At 41.8% G+C, this 23,490-nt stretch overlaps 1 protein-coding gene across 1 annotated transcript; it reads right to left on the bottom strand.

The window, feature by feature from the left end:
* Positions 1 to 602: 602 nt before the first annotated feature.
* On the bottom strand, positions 603 to 22,966 carry THAP12 (THAP domain containing 12). The gene is made up of 5 exons (XM_054725651.1): positions 22,588 to 22,966; positions 13,095 to 13,215; positions 8,635 to 8,742; positions 1,109 to 1,145; positions 603 to 658 (listed from the first exon to the last, which is right to left on the bottom strand). Exons 1-5 carry the CDS (start codon positions 22,674 to 22,676, stop codon positions 603 to 605), a joined length of 411 nt encoding a protein of 136 aa, XP_054581626.1. The 5' UTR covers positions 22,677 to 22,966.
* Between the last annotated feature and the right edge of the window lie 524 nt (positions 22,967 to 23,490).

Below are 23,490 nucleotides of genomic sequence, written 5' to 3'. Positions count from 1 at the left end.
GACAAATGACAGTAAATAACCACTCAAGGTCACAGATGCAGTTAGAAAGATGGAGATGAGCCCTCGCTGGGTGGCTCAGTTGGTTAGAGCGTTGTCCCATACACCAAAAGGTTGTGGGTTTGATGCCCAGTCGGGTAAATACAGGAGGCAACAGATGATGTCTCTCTTTCACATTGATGTTTCTCTCTCTCTTCTCCCCTCCTCTTGCTCCCTCAAATCAGTAAAAACATCCTCAGGTGAGGATTTAAAAAAAAAAAGAGGTGAAATTGAAATACAAGCTTGTCTGGCTCCAAGGTCCATGCTGATACTGTTTTTATTGCTATACTTTTTTATGGGAGATGAGACACCTATAAAAACTAATGTAATATAAAGTATGTTCATATAATTTCCAGGGCTAATACTATAATTTTAGAAATTTCAGCCTAATTTTTTCATATTTGGATGGCCCTGCAGTGAAGTGTCCTGCCTACAGTCAGACACACAACCCTGCAAGTCCTGGCCCCTGTGGTCCCTGAGTTCATTTCTAACCATCATGGGTTTTAGAAGCTCCAACAACAAAATGAATGTAGTTCCTCAAATCTGGCACCCTGTTTCAAGCCACTCTACCTCTGCACAGAATATCCTTCCCTTTTCTTTGCCTGAGTCCATGTCTCCTCATCTGTAAAGGGGGAAAATAACAGTTCTTACTTCAGGGCTATTGTAAGAATTAAATGAATTGATACAGGCATCAGTACCTGCAGAAAGGCTTTTGGACTCCTACCTTCTATAAGACTAAGTATCCCCACAGCATTTACTCCTTAAATAATTACCAAGAACCTATCATGCACTATCCATTGGATGGACAGATTCTACTTCTGTCCTTAGTGCTGCCTTCCCTTCTCTATCGGAACACTCTGTGTACCTGCCGCCCCTACACACTGACAGCACCTAGTGGGCAAAGTGTATGGTGTATAGGCACTCAATAAAGACAAACTGAACTAAGGTTTTAGTTGCACAATTTCAAAACATTCTCACAGGTTTTGAACATAAAACATATTTATTTGTCCTTACCAGGTCAAGGCCTTTTTAAAAGGCATTCAGAAGTTGAGTCATTAACACTAGCACTTACTTTTTTTCTGTTTCAGTGTCCTGATTTCATCTTCACTCTAAATGACAAGAAAAAAAGAAAAAAACATCTTTATGAAAACTGAACTCTAGAATAGCATGTAGACTCACAAGTAAAAAGCATATTTGGAGTCAAATTTAATTCTCTCAAGAGCATACATTCTTTATATGAAATACATTCTTCAAACAGATAGATGATGGGAAAACTAGAACAATTAATTTGCTCGACTCCAAGCTTATAATAAAATACTAGAGGAGAAAGAACACAACATTTAATTTACTTTATATCTAAATCATTGGATTATAAGTGTTTAACTGGCTAATAAAAGGCATGAATGTATACCACAGCACTGAGATAAAATCCAAGGGGACACAAAATCATGCGCCCTACCTCCTGCCACTCTAACCCAGGGGGATGATATGTAAGTGGGAATTGCTGGATACCAGAACCTAACACAAAAGCTATGAGAAATCCCTGGGAAGCAGAAGGTGACACATGGCCAGTATGGAAAAAAATGAATGCATATAGCATAGATAGCCAAGTGGCACATAAAGCGTTAGATTAAGGAAGAACTTCCCAATTGTGTCCTTTTCTCTCTCTCTAACCCACTGCAATGGTTACTATTCCAGGGCAGGAAAGCAGCAGTACCAGTGACAGCTAGAGACAGCAGGCTATTTGCTGGGCAGCACGGGACATGATACTGATATGAAGAAATGTCAGCAGGCTAGCTATCCCTCTTCATCCTGTGGGCTGCCAGAGTTACATGGATGGCAGATCTGGAACAGTGACCCTGCTGCAAGGTGTCTGAGGTTCCCTGAGATGGGGATTGGGGGGGAGTGGGGGAGGAGAAGGGAGGAAGGGAAAGACAGAGTATAGGGAAATAATAGCTACAGGATGGAAGTGTTGAGCTCCTCACCCCTGGTACACATTACTAAGAAGAAAGCTGATTTAGAGGACTGTTGTGTAGCGTCAGTATTTTCCAGAAAAACAAATAAATATAACAGAGGTAAAGAAATGCATGAAAAAATAAAAGAAATGCATGAAAAAAATTTCTCAGAACTTAAAAAAATATTTAAGTCTGGGTAAGAAAATAACCTCACATCTAGACGTAGTTTAGCAAAACTGAAAATGTCAAATATTTTTTAAAAAAGGCAGGTCACCTAAAAACAATCAAGAATCAGGCTGACAACAGACTTCAATGCAATAATAAATGCAAAAAAAATCAGAATCTACATCACATATACTATACCACTAAATATTTGAAATACAAAATGGTTTTAAAAATAAACCCATGTCTGTGATCGCACTCATATGTGGAATCTAAGTAACAAAATAAACTGATGAACGGAGTGGATCCAGAGACATGGAGGCATGGAATAGAGTTTGGAATCTTATAGGGAAGGTGGGGGAGGGTGGGTGGGAGGTAATGAACCAAAGACCTTGTATGCATATATGCATGTCCCATGGACTCAGACAATAGGGTGCTGAAGGCCTGGGGTGGGGGAGGGCTGAAGGGGTCAATGGGGAAAAAAAGGGGACATCTGTAATACTTTCAACAATAAACAATTATTTAAAAAAATATCAGAAACTGGAAAAAAAAACCACAACCCATGTCTGGAAACTAAAAACAAGAAGTATCCTATGTTAAAGAAATCACAAAATACTCATAGCTGACCAATGAAAGCACAACATGTCTAAAACTGTGAGATACAGGAAAAACATACTTAGAGAGATATTTATAACTGAATATACATAAATATGAACTAAACATTCAAGAAGCTAGAAAGAGCCAACACCCAAATCCCTCAACTCAAGAAGAAACCAATAAAATAGCTCACAAGTACTTCAATCATTGCTAAAACTAATCACTATTTCTTGAAAAAGACTATTAAAATAGTTTTAAGGGCAGAGAAAGGCAAACATTCCAAATCCTAGATGAAGTTCATAAACTTTTAGAAACATGAAACACACAGGAGAGAAAACCAATAAATAAACTGAAATGGCAATAAAAATATTTCCTCACTCACTGTAGCACTCTGATGGTTTTCCCACATTCAATCTAACTTTCAAGAGCAGATAGTATTTACTTTATACAATTTTTCTAGAAAAATACAGAGAGAAAAAAGGAAAGCTATCCAAGTCATTTTTATGAGGCTAATAGAACATTGATATCGTAACTGGATAAAAGAAGTGCATGAACAGAAATTATAGGCCAACACTGATAAATGCAAAATCCTAAACACAAAATATTGACCAACTGATTCCAATACTGTATAAAAACAGAGATCTACTGCAATCAATTAGGGTTCTTCACAGGAATGTAAAGATGGTTCAGTATCAGAAAACCCATCAGTTATTCAACCACATTAAAGAGTGAAAAAAAATACTGTGAACTTTTCTATTCAATAGATGAAATGAAAGCTTTTAATAAATTCAACAAATTATAACAGAAACTCTGAATATGAGTATTAGAAGGTAATGAAGGGAATTTTCCTAGCTTGACAAAAACAACAGCAAACATCAGACTTAGGAACAAGGCAAGTATACCAGTTGTGATATTATTGGGACTATTCAACACAGTAGTACAGATCTTGACTAAACAATACAACAGAAAACAGAAAAAATTAAAATGATAAGAATTGGAACAGGAGAACCAAGATTAGGTAAACACCAGTACTCATTGCCTCCTACAACCATATCAAAATTACAACTAAAACACAGAACAACCATCATTCAGCACTACTTGAAATCTAGCTGAATAGAAGTCCTAAAACTAGACAATTAAAGAAGAAAGCACACTGAGCCGAAACCGGTTTGGCTCAGTGGATAGAGCATCGGCCTTCGGACTCAAGGGTCCCAGGTTCGATTCCGATCAAGGGCATATACCTAGGTTGCGGGCACATCCCCAGTAGGGGGTGTGCAAGAGGCAGCTGATCGATGTTTCTCTCTCATCGATGTTTCTAACTCTCTATCCCTCTCTCTTCCTCTCTGTAAAAAATCAATAAAATATATATATATATAAAAAAAAAAGAAAGCACACTGAGACTGGTAGGAGTGGTAGAGGTGAGAAACGGGATGGTCCAACACCCATGTGTGACATTTTTTAATCGGGAGGGATATCTGGGATGTGGAGGCTTCCTGGGAGAAGCAAGTGATCCCAGCCCCACACCAGACCTCTCAGCACAGGGTTCCAGTGCTGGGAAGAGGAGTTCCCATAACTTTGGGCCGTAAAAACCAGCAGGGATTCTGGCTAAGCACCACAGAGGCTGCTGGAGTCACAGTAGTTCCTCTTAAAGGGGCAGTGCACAGACTTACTCAAACTAGCTCTCTCTGAGCTCCAGGGCTGGGGCAGTGGCTTGGGGGAATCCAGGTACATACTGGGAAGAACTGGATTATCTGGCATTGGAGAAGAACTTGGGGGGCAGCATTCTCCAGACAAAAGTGCTGGCAGAGGTCACTATTCCTATGCTGAGACCTCCTCCATCACAGAGCTGACTGGCAGGTGTCATATTTAAGTTGTCATCAGCCTGGCTCACACCATTCCCTTTCCCATGGTGATTCCCTGAGATCCCACCCCACACAATTTACAGCCACACCCAAGCTATTTGCAGTGGCTTTTCAGCTTTTCCATATGAATGGCCTGTCTGGCTCAGGCTTCAGACTTCCCTAAAATCTCTCAAACAAGCAGCAGCTGACATTACAGTCTCCCAATCCTCTCAATAAGAGGTGCCAGGCCTGGCACTAGCAGCACCTTTTCTTGTCTCACAGCTTGGCCTCTCCTGGGCACTTCTAAGCCCAAGACAAGTAGCAGCCATCTGCAGATTGCTCTATAGCTCCTGACAGGTAGTCGCTGGCAGGGCTCAGGCAGTGGCTGACTTTGCACCTCCAGGGGGGCCCCAGAACCAGTGCACCAGGGGGCCCCAGAGCCAGTGCACCGGGTGGACAGCTTCAGACCATATCAGATTACAACTCTACACATCCACAAGCAACACACTCAAGGAGCAGACTCAGTGAGCACCAAGCCACACTAAAGCAAATCCTACTCCATAGTCTCCTGCACAGCAGTTCTTCCACTGTAGTCATAGCTGGTCCTCACAGCCAATTGGCCTGGGGGGGTTAATTCCTCCCAGTGACACCAATAGCAATCAAGGCTCAACTACAACAAGACAGTGTACACAGCCCACACAGGGGCATATCTAGAGTGACCAGCTCAGGTGACTGGAGAGGCTGAGCCACTGGGCCCTACAGGACACCTACTACACAAGGCCACTCTACCAATTCCAGGAGACATAGCAGCTCTACCTAATACACAGAAACAAACACAGGGACGCAGCCAAAATGTGGAGACAAAGAAACATGTCACAAATGAAAGAACAGATGAAATCTCTAGAAAAAAAAGAACTAAATAAAATGGAAGCAAACAAACTACTAGATACAGAGTTCCAAGCAATGGTTATAAAGATGCTCAAAGATCTTAATGAGAGCTTCATGGGATTTAATGAGAATCTCAAAGACATGAAAAAGGACCAGCCAGAAATTAAGCATACACTAACTGAAATAAAGAATAATTTACAGGGATTCAACAGTAGAGGATTCCGAGAATCAAATCAACGATTTGGAAAATGAGGAAGCAAAAAAACACCCAATCAGAAGAGAGAGAAAAAAAAAATCCCAAAATATGAAGATAGTGTAAGGAACCTCTGGGACAACTTTAAGCATACCAACATTCACATCATGGGGGTGCCAGAAGGAGAAGAAAGAGAGCAAGATATTGAAGAAATAATGACAGAAAACTTCCCCTACCTGGTGAAAGAAATAGACTTACAAATCCAGGAAGCATAAAGAGTCCCAAACAAGATGAACTCAAAGAGGCCCACACCAAGACACATCAAAATTAAAATGCCAAGAGTTAAAGACAAAGAGAGGATCTTAAAAGTAATGATAGAAAAGCAGTTAATTACCTACAAGGGAGCTCTCATATGACTGTCAGCTGATTTCTCAACAGAAACTTTGCAGGCAAAAAGGGAGTGGCAAGAAATATTCAAAGTGATGAATAGCAAGGACCTATAACCAAGATTACTATTCCCAGCAAAGCTATCATTTAGAACTGAAGGTCAGATAAAGAGCTTCACACACAAGAAAAAGCTAAAGGAGTTCATCACCACCAAACCAGTATTACATGAAATGTTGAAGGGTATTCTTTAAGAAGAAGAAGAAAAAAAGATTAAAAATATGAACAATAAAATGGCAATAAATACATAATTATCAACAGTTAATTCTAAAAATAAACAAACAAGGAATCTAATGAACAAAATAAACTGATGAATAATATAGAACCAGAGGCATGGAAACATGGAACAGACTTACAAATCTCAGAGGGAAGGAGGTTGGGGATGGGAAAGAGAGTAACCAAAGAACATATGCATATATGCATGACCTATGGACACAAACAGTAGGATGGTGAAAAAGAATTGGAACAAAAGGCAAATTTGTCCTTATTTGTAGCTAATATAATCAACTACATAGAAAACCCGGCATACTACTAGGATTAACTTTTTTTTTTTTTTTTTACAAATCTCACAGATTCTTGATAACATTTTAAAATATTATAAATATATATATATATTTTATTAATTTCAGGGAGGAAAGGGAGAGGGAGAGATAGAAACATCAATGATCAGAGAGAATCATGGATTGGCTGCCTCCTGCACACCCACTACTGGGGATCGAGCCTGCAACTCAGGCATGGGCCATGATCAGGAATCGAACTATGACCTCCTGGTTCATAGGTCAATGCTCAATCAGAGCCATGCCGGCTGGGCAATGTCTTACTTTCTGATTCCCACCTGATGGGTGGATCCCTTCCCAAAGGCCAGACCAGCAAGGGGCTTCTTTTCTGGCAGAAAGTGCCCATGGTTGTTACAGGATTAATATTAAAGAGTCTTCAATACTGCTGGAAACAATCTCATCCAGAATACATAAACAATACCAAAAACCATAATGTATTTAGAAAGTAATCTAAAGAAGAATGTACGTTTTCTTTTATGAAACTGCAACAATGCCCTAGCTTGTTTTACTCAGTGGTTAGAGCGGGGCCTGCAGACTGAGATCTCAAGTTCTATTCCGGTCAAGGGCATGTACCTCGGTTTCAGGCTCGATCCCCGGCCCCGGTCGGGGTGCATGCTGGATGAAACCTATTGATGTGTCTCTCTCACATTGATGTTTCCCTCTCTGTTTCTCTCTCTCTGCCCCTCTCCCTCCCTCCCTTCTACTCTCTCTAAAAATCAATGAGAAAAAAAAAAATCCTCAGGTGAGGATTAACAACAACAATAAAAAATTCCAACAGGACAGAATGGAGCTCCAGAAACAGCCCTGCATATATGTGAATTTATATATGACATAGGCGGCATGTTATACCAATAGAAGAAAGGATGGATTAAGAGAACATGCTGGGAAAATTGGTCTTCTCTATAAGAAAAATAAAATTAGATTTCTACCGCACACAATACATACAACTCCAAAAGGATTAAAAATCTAAATGTGAAAGGTAAACAGGAGGAAAATTATATAAATGTTATCTTAAAGAAAGCACATAATTGGTAGAGTGAAATGACATATTAAAGACACTAGCATGGATACCAACAGGGAGGGTAGTAATGGGGTAATAGAGGAAGAAGGAAAAATAAACAAAATAAGTATCTTGTTAGTGGTAATGATAAGAGAAAGTCATGGACTGAGGAGTCTGAGTAAGTTAATTTTGTTGGCCTAAGGTTAACAAAGAGCAGGTAGGTTTCAATCATCTAAAGCAGGGGTCCTCAAACTTTTTAAACAGGGGGCCAGTTCACTGTCCCTCAGACCGTTGGAGGGCGGACTATAGTTTAAAAAAACTATGAACAAATTCCTATGCACACTGCACATATCTTATTTTGAAGTAAAAAAACAAAACGGCAAAAACACCCGCATGTGGCCTGCAGGCTGTAGTTTGAGGACGCCTGATTTACAGGATATCAAAGGAATATAAAAACACACATAAATGATGCCATATACAGAGATTGAAAAGCTTTTTCTAAACCTTGTCAGTACTTAATAGCAATAGAATCCTATCTCTAGGTAAAACTATCCATGTCTTAACTTTTAAACTTTCCCTTTCTGTATCCATATACACCCCCTCACCCTCAGTGCTAAATTCTGGAAATATACCGCAGTCCCACTTTCCTTACTGTAAAAGAAAAGGTAGTGTTTTGTTTTTCTTCACAGGAAGGAAAGGAGCTAGTGGCCTGTAATTAACAGCACACTTTGGCCCAAGTCAATGAGTATCAGTTGGCTAAATTTGAGAGACATTTTCCAATTTAAATACTATAATAAACTTATCGTTTTACACCCTGGCTACTTCAATAATAACCATAGCATTCATTTCCTGTATAGGTACCTTTGAAATAGAGAGTAACTTGGTTCAATTTTAACATGAATATATCTATTTGATTTCATAGTATACCGGGGTTGGGAAAGCTGAAAGCATATTGACATACCAATTCTTTTATTCGTTTTCTGTGTCTACTATGTGGATTGTTCAAATGACTGGTAAGATCAAATATTGTTGGTATTGCATTATCTCGAAGAACTGTCCTATAAGGACTCTGAAAAAGAAAAATGTGTTAATTCAGAGCTAGTCCTTAAGAATATATTACATATAAATAAAATTCTACGTTAATGATTTCTCCAGTACTCCTTCAACTCCAGCTCTAAAGTATAGAGAGACCTGAAGAATTGATGGTGTCAATCCCAATGAGCTTATTATTTCTAGCTCTTTTCATATTTGCCCTTTTGGTAATCATACTATTATAAATTAGGGAACTGAACTAATAATATGCATAAAAAATAAAATGTATTTGCATTTTGCATATCCTATATAATAAAAGGCTAATATGCAAATCGACCAAATGGCAGAATGACCGATCGCTATGATGCGCACTGATCACCGGGGAGCAGGCGCTCAATGCAGGAGCTGCCCCCTGGTGGTCAGTGCTCTCCCATAGGGGGAGCGCCGCTCAGCCAGAAGCCAGGCTTACAGCTGGCCTTCGAGCGCAGCGGCAGTGGCGGGAGCCTCTCCTGCCTCCATGGCAGCACTAAGGATGTCCCCTGAGGGCTCCTAGACTGCGAGAGGGTGCAGGCTGGGCTGAGGGACACCCCCTCACCCTGAGTGCTCAAATTTCATGCACCGGGCCTCTAATATTTCTAACTCAGAATCTCAGCTATTTTATCTATTCTGTTTTTCCATGAGCCCAATCTATAGTAGGCACAAAAGTTTCTAAGAAAATCCAGTGTATGTTCTATAATAAGTTTTCCCTTCTTTACCTGCTGTTCAGTCCACTTTTGCTATTATTTCTGAGAGGCATCAAGGCACAATGAAATAATATTGGACTGGGACACATGAGACTTAGAAACTAGTCCAAACTCTAACAGTGACTCACCATATATAGTATATAATACATATAATACTTTCCCTTTTTAGACCTCAGTTCCTTTCTGAATAAAATTCAGGCACTGAACTAGATCCATATTTCCAAAAAATGAAAATGTTCAGATACTAATGATCAAAATGCTTGCTATTTCAGTTATGCCATCTGTACTTTTACACAATCTACCCACTTTTTTAGTTAACATTGTCTTAAGCAATAAAAATTACAAAATAATTGTTTGATGGGCTGTTTATATTTTTAACACATTAAAAAAACTTCTAAAATAAAAAGTGATGCATGTGCCACCTGAAATCACTCATACCCCAGTGATATCCTATATAATAAAAGGCTAATATGCAAATTGTCCCCTCAGGAGTTCAACCGACTAGGAGTTCGACTGCTCACTATGACGTGCGCTGACCACCAGGGGGCGGTGTGAAATGAAGGAAGGCCCCAGCTGGCAGCTGGCAGCTGGGGAAGGAAGGGCCCAATAGGCCCTGATCGTCAGCCAGGCCTAGGGACCCTACTCGTGCACAAATTTCATGCACCAGGCCTCTAGTATATATATATATGCACGCGCACACACATACACACACACAATCACACTTTGCAAACACTGAAATAGGTACTTCTAAATCCCCTTATAATTCAGATGTTCTTATTGAAGAATGACTATGCTCTATTCTAATTCCTGTTAATGCAACCCAACCTGGCTAAAAGCTAGATGCATACTTAGATGGTGACAGTTTTCACAGCCAGCCCAGAGGAAGTCAGGTGGGACAAGAAGTTTATTAAGAGGCAGAATAGCAGATGAATAATTGCTACTACATTCCCTCCCAGCTCGTCCAGAGAAGCAGTGTCAATAATTTCTTCCCAAATTTGCACTGATAAAGACACTTCATTTTAAAAAGCTTTCTCCAGAGCAGTGATTGTTTCAAAGCTGACTATTAAAGCCTGGTCAAAATATATGCCAAACAAAAATAACTTCTATATTTTTACCGAGAGAAGGAAGGTTAGAAAGATATAAAGGAAAGTACAATTTACTCTTGAAAAACATGGAATTAAACTGCACAGGTACACTTACATGTGGATTTTTTTCAATAAATATTGCAAATGTATTTTCTTAAGCTTAGTTTATTGTAAGAATACAGTATATAATAAATATAACACACAAAATGTGTTAATTTTTTATGTTATCAGAAAGAATTCCCAGTCAAAAGTAGGCTATAAGTTTTCAGAGAATCAAAGTTATACACAGATTTTCAACTGCGTGGGGTGTTAGCACCACCAACCTCTGTGTTATTCAAAGGTCAACTCTATATAAGTAAAGAAAACACACTACCTTAGGTTTTATCCAAAGAGCTGTTAAACACTTTATCTGGAAAGAATTTCTATTCAGATTCAGTATTTTCTAGTTCAATCCCATGCCTCATAAAAAACACACAAAAGAAAACTTATTTCTTTTCTTTTTAAAAAAGTTTATTTAGAAAGTTACAGAGATAGTAGAAGTGAGCCAGCTGGGCTGCATAGCCTCAGGAAACAAGTTGCAGAAGCAAAAGAAGGGCCCTTGGAGCTTCGGAGAGAGAAAGGCAAAGGTAGTACACCTGGGGGAAGAGGAGAAAGGCAGGCGAGCTCCTGAGAGGGGGAGCACCTCAAAATTTATTTCTTAATGATACCCAGCTTCTAATGCTGGACCAATTATCCCGACTCTACTATGAAGTCTGAATCAGGGATTGATTCAGGACACAGTCATTGAAGGGAGCAAAAGCTATACAATACCCAAAGCATCTCATCTTTCCCACTTAGTAATCTTCTCAAAAAGCAAGCATACACGCATACAGAGTCAACTCTTGGTATCAACAATTATTACATAAGGAGAGGAGGGATAAAACATTCTAATACATGTTTAAAATTCAAATTCATTTGCTATCAAAAATATTAAATACCAGGAAACAATATATGGAAAACATGCAACTTTTAATACATATTTATCTATAAACATGTATGCCTAAAAGGGCTATATTCAATTAATGTGTTTGATCATTTTAATGCAGTATCAACATTTAATCATTAACTGCTGAATTAAGGTTTGAGCATAAAGCAATAATCTTACTCTAGCATTAAAGTTAACACTTGGCTTTGGTTGAACTAGCCATGAATGTTTACTAATAAGACTTTAAATGCCAAATTAATGAAGTTAATACTCATAAACATTTGAATACAGATCTTAGGCAATCCAGCTTTTAATAGCAATACCTTCTAAATAAGTTTAAAAAATTCTCACATTTGAATTAATTTATTCAAGATTGAAGATTCATGTGGAAGTTTAAAAAGCAAGTTTATTCATTGACTAAACAAGAATATGAGAATAAAATGTATGTTAAATTTCTCATATTAATCTTGTTGAAATTATCTAATTAAGAGACCATATTTATTACTAAAATAAAAATATAAAAATGCATAAGGCTTGTGTATTTAAAATAATAATTTGGGACTGTTTTACTTATTGTCAAAAACATAAAAGTAGTTTGCCTTTTAACATAGTAAATCTCTTATTTTGGTTGGTCATGACTATTATTACCCTCTTAACAAAGCAAGGCAAAATTATTCCTCAAATATTTGTGATTAAACTGTTGAACCGGAATTGGCTCACCTCCCAATGACTTCACAAGTATCTGCTTCAAATAATTTTGAGAAATAAATAACCCAATCATTCTTTAGTTTTCTGGTGCCTCTGCAAAATGTATCTGAAAAAAATACCAAAATAAATTCTGCATAACAATATATAGTGCACCTTAAATATCAAGTTTATATCTATCCCAAAATCTGGGATGATACATTAGCTATACCTAAATAAGAATATATGTATTATTTAATAAAACTGTCTTCCTATCTAGTTTTTAGTGTTTCAAGTCTACTCCATTTCAATCAAATCTGCCCTATGCATGCCCTTTATGAATCCTAGCAATAGAAATAAAGAGGGTTAAAAATCTTAGACCTCAGGAATTATCATGTCTAATCTCATTAGAAATTGGGGCCCAAGAGGGAAAGTGACTTGGCCAAAATAAAAGTTAACAGTAGTAAGATTGTTAGTAGTAAGAAGATCCAGGTCTTAATATAAAATTGCAAATTATTGATGGAAATGTTTTTTTACATTAATTGTATGATCTGCTTCCTGTTGGTTCTAACAATACTTACAAAAACAAATACATGAAAACAAAGAGCTCCATTCCTCGAAGAAGATTTTACTCAGAAAAAAGCTCTAGAGAAGCTGCTCCAAATAAAAACACCAACTTTATCTTAAATAAATATATACTTTCATAATAGCTTAAAAATTGTCTGAAGGCTACACAGAAAGTTTACAAGTGGTTAGTTAGCTCCAAATATGTCATCATCTTAAAAAAAAATAAAATAAAATAGTGGAGGGTTTTAAAGATACCCTCCAACATTGATAGAGAAAGATTTACACTTCCGACCAGATACTGAGTGAGTGAGAGAGAAAACAAAAACCAAGTCCTTCTATTACTTACAGTTCTACAGATCATAGAGGTCTCAAAGTGTTTGGCACATAATCGATAATGTTTATTTAGTTGATCAGGTGTTTTATCTTCTAAGTCTGCTCTCCTACAATTTTCCACCCACTTCTGGCATCTATAAATAAAACCAAAATAAAATTATGGAATATCAGCTCAACATTTAAATTTCAGCATTTAGTTTCAAGGCAAATAATATTATGGACCATGGATTCCTGCTCCCCTCTACCCACAGAACATAACATAATTTAGTGAAGTTGATTAATAACAAAAATGAGAGCTGGAAGAAACCTTAGATATCATTTAGTGCATTTAATTACAGACATGATTAAGAAGTAACTTGCTCAGAGTCATGTACAAAATCAGCAGCAAAAATGAACTTAGGTGGCAATGGTAAGATATGTACACATATAATACCTTAATAAAAAAAAATTGAAAAAAAAAAATGAACTTAAACCCCAGTCTTTTAAATCCTAGGACTCCAATCATCAGAGAGGATTCAATCACACCAGCAGTACAAATAAAAAGTTGCACACCATGAGATGAACAGCCTAACATTCCCCACAGGATTTCAACTTAAACAAGCATATAAAGCAACACTGCCATTGTAGAAGACTAGTAAGTAAAAGTTTAATAAATAACTACAGTTTCTTATGGAAGCATGACAGTCTTACTATTAACATGATTTATTATTTACAATGATATACACAGACTAGATTTTAAGCTCCATAAATGCAGGGATTGCATCTACACAATCTAGTTCACAGAAGGTGTTGAATGTAGTGAACAAGACAAGGTCCATGCCTTCTTAGTGCTTAAATATCTGCAGAAAAACAAATAATAAACACTAATAATGAGCCAGACACTGTTCTAAGTCCTTTCCAAATTATTATTATCCCTTTTGTGCAGAAGAAGAAATGAAGGCACAGAAATGTTAAGTAATTGCTAAAGGTTACAACTAGATCTTTCTTGCATTCCTCAAATTTCTAGGAATAAAATTCTGCCATGAATAGTGCCACAAATTTGGAAACATTTATAATTATATCATAGTATTTTTTTCTTATGTCTCAACATCACAATTCACCCCTCCACACACACTTTCTAACACTAATTCCCCCTTTCTCAATACATAACATTAAAATCATGGTGAAATGTTGGTTATCTAACCTAAACTAAAATCATATCTAAAATGTACAGAATTTCATTCAGCCAAGAAGCATTACTACTTACAATAATGATGCTTAAGATGTCTGTATTTTAATCATATAGCTACATAATTGTGCAATATGATTATAAGCATTTCACGTTTCAATAGCATTTGGTATAAAAACTGTTTCACTGTAAGTTGCCATACTCACACAAGTTAAGTTTGTTTTTAAATTCTTGTATCTCTGAAGACCTTCCACACAGAACCCTACTGTACGTATTATCTCTGAACTAAGTTGAGACAGCTTTCTGATATCAAGAGCACTCAAATTCAGTACACTTATGTCTTCCATATTAAATACCTAGAGGTAAATCTAGTGCAAAACCTCTAATAGAAAACGAATTTTTAAATAAATAAATAGGATATACAAGTTCATGGATTGGTACACGGAATTCTAAAGATATCAATTCTCCCCAAACTGGTTTACTGATTTAATACAATCAAAATCCCAACAAGTTCTTTTGTGCATTTGTGTGTGTGAGGGATGACAAGATGATTCCAAAACTTTTTATACAGAAATCCAAAGGCCCAAGAGTAATCAAAACAATCTTGAAAAAAGAAAGCTAAAAAAATCCACACCAGATATTAAAACTCATTATAAAGCTTATTAAGACAGTGTGTTATTGACATAGGATAAAACAACAGAACAAAATGGAGAGCTATGGATACTTAAGACAAAAGTACCTATGCACAGCAATAAAGACAACTTCTTAATAGTACTGAGTCAGTAAAGAATCTTGACCCCTATTTTTACACCATATATACAAAAAATATATTCCAAATGAATTATAGACATAAATATGAAAAGTAAAACAATTTAACTTCTAAAAGACAACCCAGGAGACTATCTTCTTTACCTTGTAATAGACAAAGATCTTTTAAAGGCAATAGAGCACTCAAAAAGAAAAGATGAATTAGGCTACTTTCAAGTTAATAACTGTTCATTAAAAGAAATAATTTAAGAGTGAAATGCAATCCACAAAATGGAAGAAGGTATCTGCAATACATATACCCAACAATGAACTCATATCCAAAATATACATGAAGAACTCCTACAAATAAACCAGACAACCCAAGGTAAAAATGAACAAGAGACTTGAACAGGCAATTTGCAATTATTCAGATGGCCAATACACATCACAACAAAATGTTACTACATACCCAGAAGAATGACTACAGTGTAAAAGAGATAATACCAAATGTTGATGAGAAGTGGGACAACTCTGCTTATTAACTGTAGAAAGAAATAATATTTGGCAAAGGGAATGAATGAGCTTAGCTAGATCTCACAAACATAATGTTGAATAAAACAAATGAGGCATGCATACTATATGATTCCTTTTATATTAAATTCAAGAATAGATAAAACTTAACTATGGTGATTGTGCAGAAAAGAGTTAATAGAGCAGGCCTGAGATTGCTATCCTTAGAAAGGCTTGCTTATAAGGTTGGCTATTTGGCTAGTATCTGGGTACCTGGCTGCTAAATAGTTTCCTACACTGACATAAAACTTGCCCTAACTCGGCCATGGCTGGGTTGCTCAGTTGGTTAGAGCACCATCCTGATATGCCAAAGTTGCAGGTTCAATCCCTCGTCAGGGCACATACAAGGATCAAGCAATGAATGCATAAATAAGTGAAACAACAAATCAACGTTTCTCTCTTCCCCCCTCCCTCCCTTCTTCTCTCTCTAAAATCAATTGTTTAAAAATTGCCTTAACTAATAAGGTGGCAATTATCCTATCTAATAAAAGAGTAATATGCAAATTAACCATCACCCTGCTACACCCACCAGCCACTCAGAGTGAATATGCAAATTAACCCCAACCAAGATGGCTGCAGCCACAGAGAGCAGGAGGGGGGCTTGGGTTTTCCTGGCAATGGAGGAAGCCAAGCTTTCCACACACCCTGGCGGGCCCAGGCCTCCACTCAAGGGTACAAAGTTTCAATTATAGAAGGTAAATAAATTCCAACAGAAATGGCGGCAGCCACTGAGCTGGAAGAGCAGGAGGCTAGGGTTGCCCCGGGCGATGGAGGAAGCCAAGCTTCTGCAGCCCTGGCCGGCTCAGGCCTTCACTCCAGGCTACAAAGTTTCAATTACAGAAAATACATAAATTCCAACAGAAATGGCTGCTGCCACAGAGCGAGCAGGAGGCTTGGCTCCGCTCCAGGCTACAAAGTTTCAATTGTAGAAGATAAATAAATTCCAGATACCAGGGCCTCCACTTGGGTCGCCGGGGGGCGTGGCTGGCCTGCAAACCACCACAGGCCCCTCGCCCAGGCTGCCCCATGCCCCAAGGGAACCCCCACCCTGATCCAGGACACTCTTCAGGGCAAACCAGCTGGCCCCCTCCCATGCACCAGGCCTCTATACTATCTAATAAAAGAGTAATATGCAGATTGGCCATCACTCCAACACACAAGATGGCTGCCCCCATGTGGACAAAGATCCTGCCCCCATGTGGACACAAGATGGCCAGCAGGAGAGGGCAGTTGGGAGGGACCAGGCCTGCAAGGGAGGGCAGTTGTGGGCAATCAGGCAAGCAGGGGAGGGCAGTTAGGAGGCACCAGGCCTGCAAGGGAGGGCAGTTGAGAGGGACCAGGCTTGCAAGGGAGGGCAGTTGGGGGCGATCAACCCTGCAGGGGAGGGCAGTTAGGGGTGACCAGGCCGGCAGAGGAGGAAAGTTGGGGGCAAACATGCTGGCAGGGGAGCAGTTAGACATCAATCAGGCTGGCATAGGAGTGGTTAGGGGGTGATCAGGCTGGCAGGCAGAAGCGGTTAGGGGCAATCAGGAAGGCAGGCAGGCGAGCAGTTGAGAGCCAGCAGTCCTGGATTGTGAGAGGGATGTCCGACTGCCCGTTTAGACCCGATCCCACTGGGCCTCTAGTTAGTTATATAAAAAAACCTGCCTTCTGGGAGTCTGGAACTTTAGTATATGCTAGGCAGAGTGTCTATGTGACCAGACTCCAATAAAATCTTCAGGCACTGGGTCTCTAATGGGCAGAAACATGGCACACATGTTGCTGCATTTTTATTGCTGAGAGAAGTGGGCTCTGTGTGACCCTCCCCACCAAGGGAGAAAGAGAACATACTCCACTGTGTCTTTCTCCCCTTAGGATCTGATGTGTGTTCCTACTACACTGCTGTAATAATCTTAGCTGTGAATAGTAGAGCTATATACTGAGTCACACGGTCAATCTCTGAATATGGGGGTGGCTTTGGAAACACCCAACACAGTGATGATAGAATAGTGGATACATTTAGGGAGGGGTAACAATTAGGAGTGGACAAAAAGGAGGCTTTCTGAGGTGCTGGTAATGTTCCATATCTAGAACATTAGGTATGTTCATTCAGTAAAAATTCATCAAGTTCTAGACTACCATTTTTGCACTTTTTCTCTATGTATGTCATCCTATATAATAAAGAGGTAATATGCAAACTGACCATCACTCCAACACACAAGATGGCCGCCCCCATGTGGCCGCCCCCATGTGGACACAAGATGGCTGACAGGGGAGGACAGTTGGGGGGTGGGGGGGGGACCCAGGCCTGCAGGGGAAGGCAGTTGGGAGGGACCAGGCCTGCAGGGGAGGGCAGTTGTGGGCGATCAGGCCAGCAGGGGAGGGCAGTTGTGGGCGAGCAGGCCAGTGGGGAGGGCAGGTGGGGGCGAGCAGGCTGGCAGGGGGGGCAGTTGGGGGCAAGTATGCTGGCACGGGGGGCAGTTGGGGATGATCAGGCTGGCGGGGGGGCATTTGGGGGCAAGCAGGCCAGTGGCAGGGGGCAGTTGGGGGCAAGCAAGCCGGCAGGCAGGCAGGCAGGTGAGCGTTAGGAGCCAGCAGTCCTGGATTGCAAGAGGGATGTCCGACTGCAGGTTTAGGCCCAAGCCCTGTAAACTGGCAGTAGGACATCCTTCGAGGGGTCCCAGGTTGGAGAGGGTGCAGGCCGGGCTGAGGGACACCCCCCCGCCACCATGCATGAATTTCATGCACCAGGCCACTAGTTATTTTATATTAAAAGGGCACATTAATGCCACTTTTTCTAAACTGATAAGAGCTATTATAGTATGAAATTCCACATTGTGTCCTTTATTAATTATATTCTTGAATTTAAATTACTTCTAAATAGCTGTTTCTAAAAGTGTGCATAAAATTTATAAATATGATGTATGGGAAATGTACTACTTAATAACATAAATATACTTACCTTCATGGTTAGTTAAAAATGTTAGTTAACTTTTGAAGAATAGACAGGTTAGCAATGTCACCTTTTATCAACCTTCCCTACAACTCATTTATAGAAAAAAACCACAGTACTTATAACTAAGAACCCTAAAAATGCTGTTATCCTATATCCTATATAATAGGATAATATGCAAATAGACTGAACAGAACAACTGAACAACCAATCAAAGCATAATATGCTAATGATATGCTAAGGCTGCTCAACCGCTCGCTATGATGTGCACTGACCACCAGGGGGCAGATGCTCCAACCAGTAGGTTAGCTTGCTGCTGGGGTCCAGCTGATTGGGACTGGGCCAGACATGCCCTGGAGCCCTCCCATGGTCCCTCCCAAGCCCGATTGTGCACCGGTGGGGTCCCTCAGCCTGGCCTGCACCCTCTCGTAATCTGGGACCCCTCGGGGGATGTTGGAGAGCTGGTTTCAGCCCAATCCCACAGGCCACTTCCCTTGGGAGGGCATCAGACGCAGGGCTCATGACTGGTGCGAGCCTCTCCCGATCGGGACTGATTGGGCACAATCCCGAGGCAGGCACAGTGGGGCAGGAATGAGCAGGAGCAGTAGGTAGGAGCTGCAGGCGGCATTGGACTGCAGGTTTCAGTCCGATCCCTGCAGGCCACCCAGAGGGACCCCACCTGTGCATGAATTCGTGCACCGGGCCTCTAGTTAATTCAGTAAACACCTCTGGAAACTACTTCTTTATTATAATTAATTCTGCTCATGGTAAAAAAGAAACTGTCAAATACAGTAGAATTTGAAATCATATACTATGAGGAGATTTGGTTTGGATAAAAAGACCTTGAATACATTATGTTAAGTAAAATAAACCAGGCATAAAAGGACAATAATTGTATCATTCCACTTACATGAAATACATAGAACAAATTCATGGAGACTAAAAGTAGGTCAGAAAGGATGGGATGCTGGGGGGAGAGGGGTATTGCTTAATGGTTACAATTTTTGCTTGGGGTAATGAAAAATCTTTGGAAATATATAGTGGTGATGGTTGCACAACATTGTGAATGTAATTAATGCCACTGACTTATACACTAAAATAATTAAAATGGCAAATTTTGTTATGTATATTTTATCAAAATTTTTTAAAATTAATAATGTAAAAATATACTGAAAATCACTGAATTGTACTTTTTTGTTCTTGTTAATCTTTACCCTCGGATATTTTTTCCGTTGATTTTTAGAGCCAGTGAAAGGGAGGGAGGGAGGAGAGAGAGAGAGGGAGAAGGTTGAGGAGGGAGGGAGTGGGAGGGAAAAGGGAGAGACATCAATGTGAGGGAGATACATGGATATATCCACACACACACACCAGGACCAGGTCGGGGGATCGAACCTACAACCCAGGTACATACCCTTACTGAAATCGAACCTGCCTCCCTTCGTTGTTCGGGGTGTCACTCTAACCCCTTGAGCAACATGGGCCAGGACTGAATTGTACACTTTTAATGGATGAACTGTTTGGTAAGTGAATTATATCTTAATAAAAAATGTTTTTTTAAAAGTTAAGAAAAGTTCATAATTTGGTCCTGGAATACTCAAAGGACTAGGTACATGAAAAGGGCACAGACTTGCTCAGTAGGACCCTGGGGATAAAACTAGGACTTCCAAACCATAAATTATAAGGAGGCATATATTTCCACTCAAAACAAAGAAGAAACAATAGCTAAAGCTTTCCAGAATCCTCAAATGTCCCCGGGGCAAAGCAGAGACCCATCACTGGTGGTTTTTTAGGCAAAGGCCCACCAGTCAGGAATGCACAGGACAACCCCTAAGAGGTTCACAAATACCTTGAGTAGAATGCAAAAGTGTGTGTCTATGTTTTTTCCTCAAGAGTCCTTATGTTGATTCTCAAAGGGGGAGTGATCCCCCCAAAAAAAAGGTTAAAACACCACTACAATTGAGGAAATTCCAGCATTTCAAGGGATATTGCACTAGATCTAAAAATCCCTCCCAAATCTAAGGCTGTAAACCCTACAGGCCATACTCCTGGCTAAGGAGTGTCATGAAAAGAGAAGATATTCCCAAAAATGTCTTTGGGCTAAAATTTAGGTAAAATGAAGATAATGCTTATTAGGGTAAGGCCGAGTCAGATGAAGAGTCTCCTCTTCTCCGGGCCCATAGAACCCAAAAATTATACCTCATTCTCCTGAGCTAGTTCCTCCTCATCTCCCTGAACTTTTAAACTTTAGGAACGCTTCAGGGCGCAACCCTCCGACTTAACTCTGCTTTATTTAACACCCTGGCTTTAAATACCCTATATAAACTGAGAACATCATATTTATAATCTCCAGTCTGGAAGTCTCTAAATCCCAGACTTTTTATGGTTTATGTATATCTTTTTATGTATATCTTTTTATGTATACTTTTTATGTTTATCTTTTTATGGTTTTAGCTCTTAAATATTTAGGTCATTGATCTAAATATGGGCCACTATGAGTTTATTTCTAGATATGGTTATGAAGAAAGACATCTATTCCTGAATGTCTATCAGGTGTCTTACACTTCAGGTCTCAAATCAAACCTTTAATATCCCCCCTCTACTCACCTAACTTATTGCAATTGCCATTAACTGGCCTTCTGTTCTCACCTTTGCTTCCCTCCCATTTATTTAACAAGCAGCCAGTGATCTTGTTTAAAGCGTGTCTCTGCTCTAAACCCTTTGATGACTTCCTATCTCATTCAGGATAAATGCCCAAAGTGCTTCCCAGGGCCTACAATGTCCTAACTGCCCCCCCCCCCCCAACACACACACACTTTTCTGGTCTCATCTTTTCCCTCTCCCTCCTTCCTTAAACCAGCGCTAGCAGTCCATGGACTTGTGGCTGTACCTCTAACAAGCATGCCTCCCCCCCACCCCCCCGCCTTTGCATTTACTGTATCCACAGACTGGAATGCTCTTCCCATAGAAACCTTCACGGCTAGCCCCCTGACCTACCACTGGTCTTTGCTCTAATTCAACTTCTTAGTGAGGCCTTCTCGGATTACCTTATTTAAAATAGCAAGTGTGCCTCCCCTGCTACTCCTTATCCCCCTCTACCCCACAAGATGCGCCTTTTCTGCAGAGTACCGTATTTACCACACCTGACGCATGACGTATTTGTCTGTCCCCCCGCCCCCCCCCCCAGAAGGTCAGCTCCATGAATTGTTCCATCATACACGCCCAGTGCTCAGAACAATGCCAAGCACACAGTAGGCCTTTCGTAAATATCTGTGGAACTCATACATACAAAGCCTGTTCTATGGCAATCGTCTACTTGTATTTGTCTCTTGAAGGCACCGCGAGCTTTCTGCAGGCAACACTCACTCACTTGTGAGTTTCCAGCACCCACGACACAGCAGGTGTGTTGCTTTGAGATGACTAAATCCACGACAGGCCCAGGGAAAAAACCCTCAGCCTTTCCAACAATCCCTGTGCTTACCCCCCCGAGTGTGTACGTTACCTCGGGAAGGCGTCAATTCCAACTCCTGTGCCGTCACGTGTACTTCCCTCACCCTCACCCCCGTCCACCCGTTATTCCCACAATAACCGAACGAGAGGACGAGTTAACGGCCAGAGCTAGAGTTCGCCTCGGGACCCAGGAGGAAGAAATGGTGACCTGACCCAAGATCAAAGAAGGTGGCCGGCCTCCCGACAGGAAACACTGCCCCGGGGGTGGCGCCAAGGAGAGGAGAGAGCCCGGGTGACCACCCTCTTTTGACAGCTGGGGAAACGTAAAGCCCAGAGAAGAAAGCGACGGGTCCGAAACCCCACCGCCAGCTCACCGGGGCAGCAGCCCGCTTCACCCCGCCTGCGCGCCGCCCCAGCTGCCTCGGACCTCGGGTGGTGCCCTCGGCGCCCGCCGGAGCCCCGCCGGCGCACGTGCTCCGAGGCCCCCGGTGGCCCGCGCGCCCACGGCTCGCGGCCCGTGCTCCAGCTGGGTCCGAGGCTGGGGTCGACGGCTGTGCCTGTGCCCCCGCCTCCCACACGCCCCTCGCCGCCCGGGACCCGCGAAGGTGGGCCCGGGCTGCCCGCTCGGCGCCGGCCGCTTACCTGGCCGGATCCCTCGGGAACCTGAAGAAGGCCAGATCCGACTGCGTGCTCTTCCGCGTGCAGTTGGGGGCCGCGCAGAAGTTCGGCATCGTCGCCCGCCCGCGGGCCGGCCCAGCGCTCCCCTCCCCGCCTCCTCAGGGCAGCCCGCCCGCCCGTCGGGGCCGGGGAGGGGAGCCTGGCCGGCCGGCCGGCTCGGCGAGGCCGGCGCGCCGGGGGGGAGGGGCGGGCGGGCGGGCGGAAAGCCGCGAGGGGCAGGAGGGGCGCCGCGGTCCGAGGCCGAGCTGGGGACGCGGCTCCACAGTGCTGTGAGCGGCCGGGAGGATTTACCGCCGCCACCGCCGCTGGTGCACCTCCCGCCCGCCCGGGACGCTGCCGCCTCCTTCCCACAATGCACCCTGGCGCCCGGGGGTGCCCTCTCTTCCCTGAGTCTTCCTCCCCCGCCCCTTCCTTTCCGCCGACTTCTCCCGAGGCGGGCACGCGCGAGGGAGCGGGTGTGGCGAGGCGGAGGCAGGGCCTGCAGCCACGCGCCTGCGCAGGCCTACCCTGCGAAGGGAGGGAGGTGCGCGGGCGGGCGTGTCCCCCGGGACTCTAGAGCGGGTGAGCGCAGGGCCTCTCCGGTAGGTCAGCGGTGCGCGGGATTCTGCACATCGGAGGCGAGCTTGCACGTTGCATCACTGGCGCTTCTCCGCTTGCTTAAGAGGCCACCACTGAGGCCTCTGTTGCAGAAATCGCCAGACTTCTAAGGGCCGCGGAACCGGGACGACCTCGGTGACTGGCTTGTACATTCCCGGCCGATCTGCGTGCACGAGTTAGATGCAGACGTGGGTGTGTAGAAGGTTTCATTTCCCCCCAGTTTTGCAGCTACTCTTTGGCACCATTCGCTTCTCAGAACGGGCTTCCCCA

This window comes from Eptesicus fuscus, chromosome 13 (assembly GCF_027574615.1).
Source record: "Eptesicus fuscus isolate TK198812 chromosome 13, DD_ASM_mEF_20220401, whole genome shotgun sequence".
Taxonomy (NCBI): Eukaryota; Metazoa; Chordata; class Mammalia; order Chiroptera; family Vespertilionidae; genus Eptesicus; species Eptesicus fuscus.
This window is presented reverse-complemented; position numbering and strand designations above follow the sequence as displayed.

Coding starts and splice junctions, on each gene's coding strand:
- THAP12 (XM_054725651.1), bottom strand. CDS start 22,676: ATGCCGAACTTCTGCGCGGCCCCCAACTGCACGCGGAAGAGCACGCAG. Junction 13,216..22,587: donor TTCCCGAGGGATCCGGCCAG/GTAAGCGGCCGG, acceptor TTTTATTTATAG/ATGCCAGAAGTGGGTGGAAA. Junction 659..1,108: donor GACACTGAAACAGAAAAAAA/GTAAGTGCTAGT, acceptor CCCCCTTTACAG/ATGAGGAGACATGGACTCAG.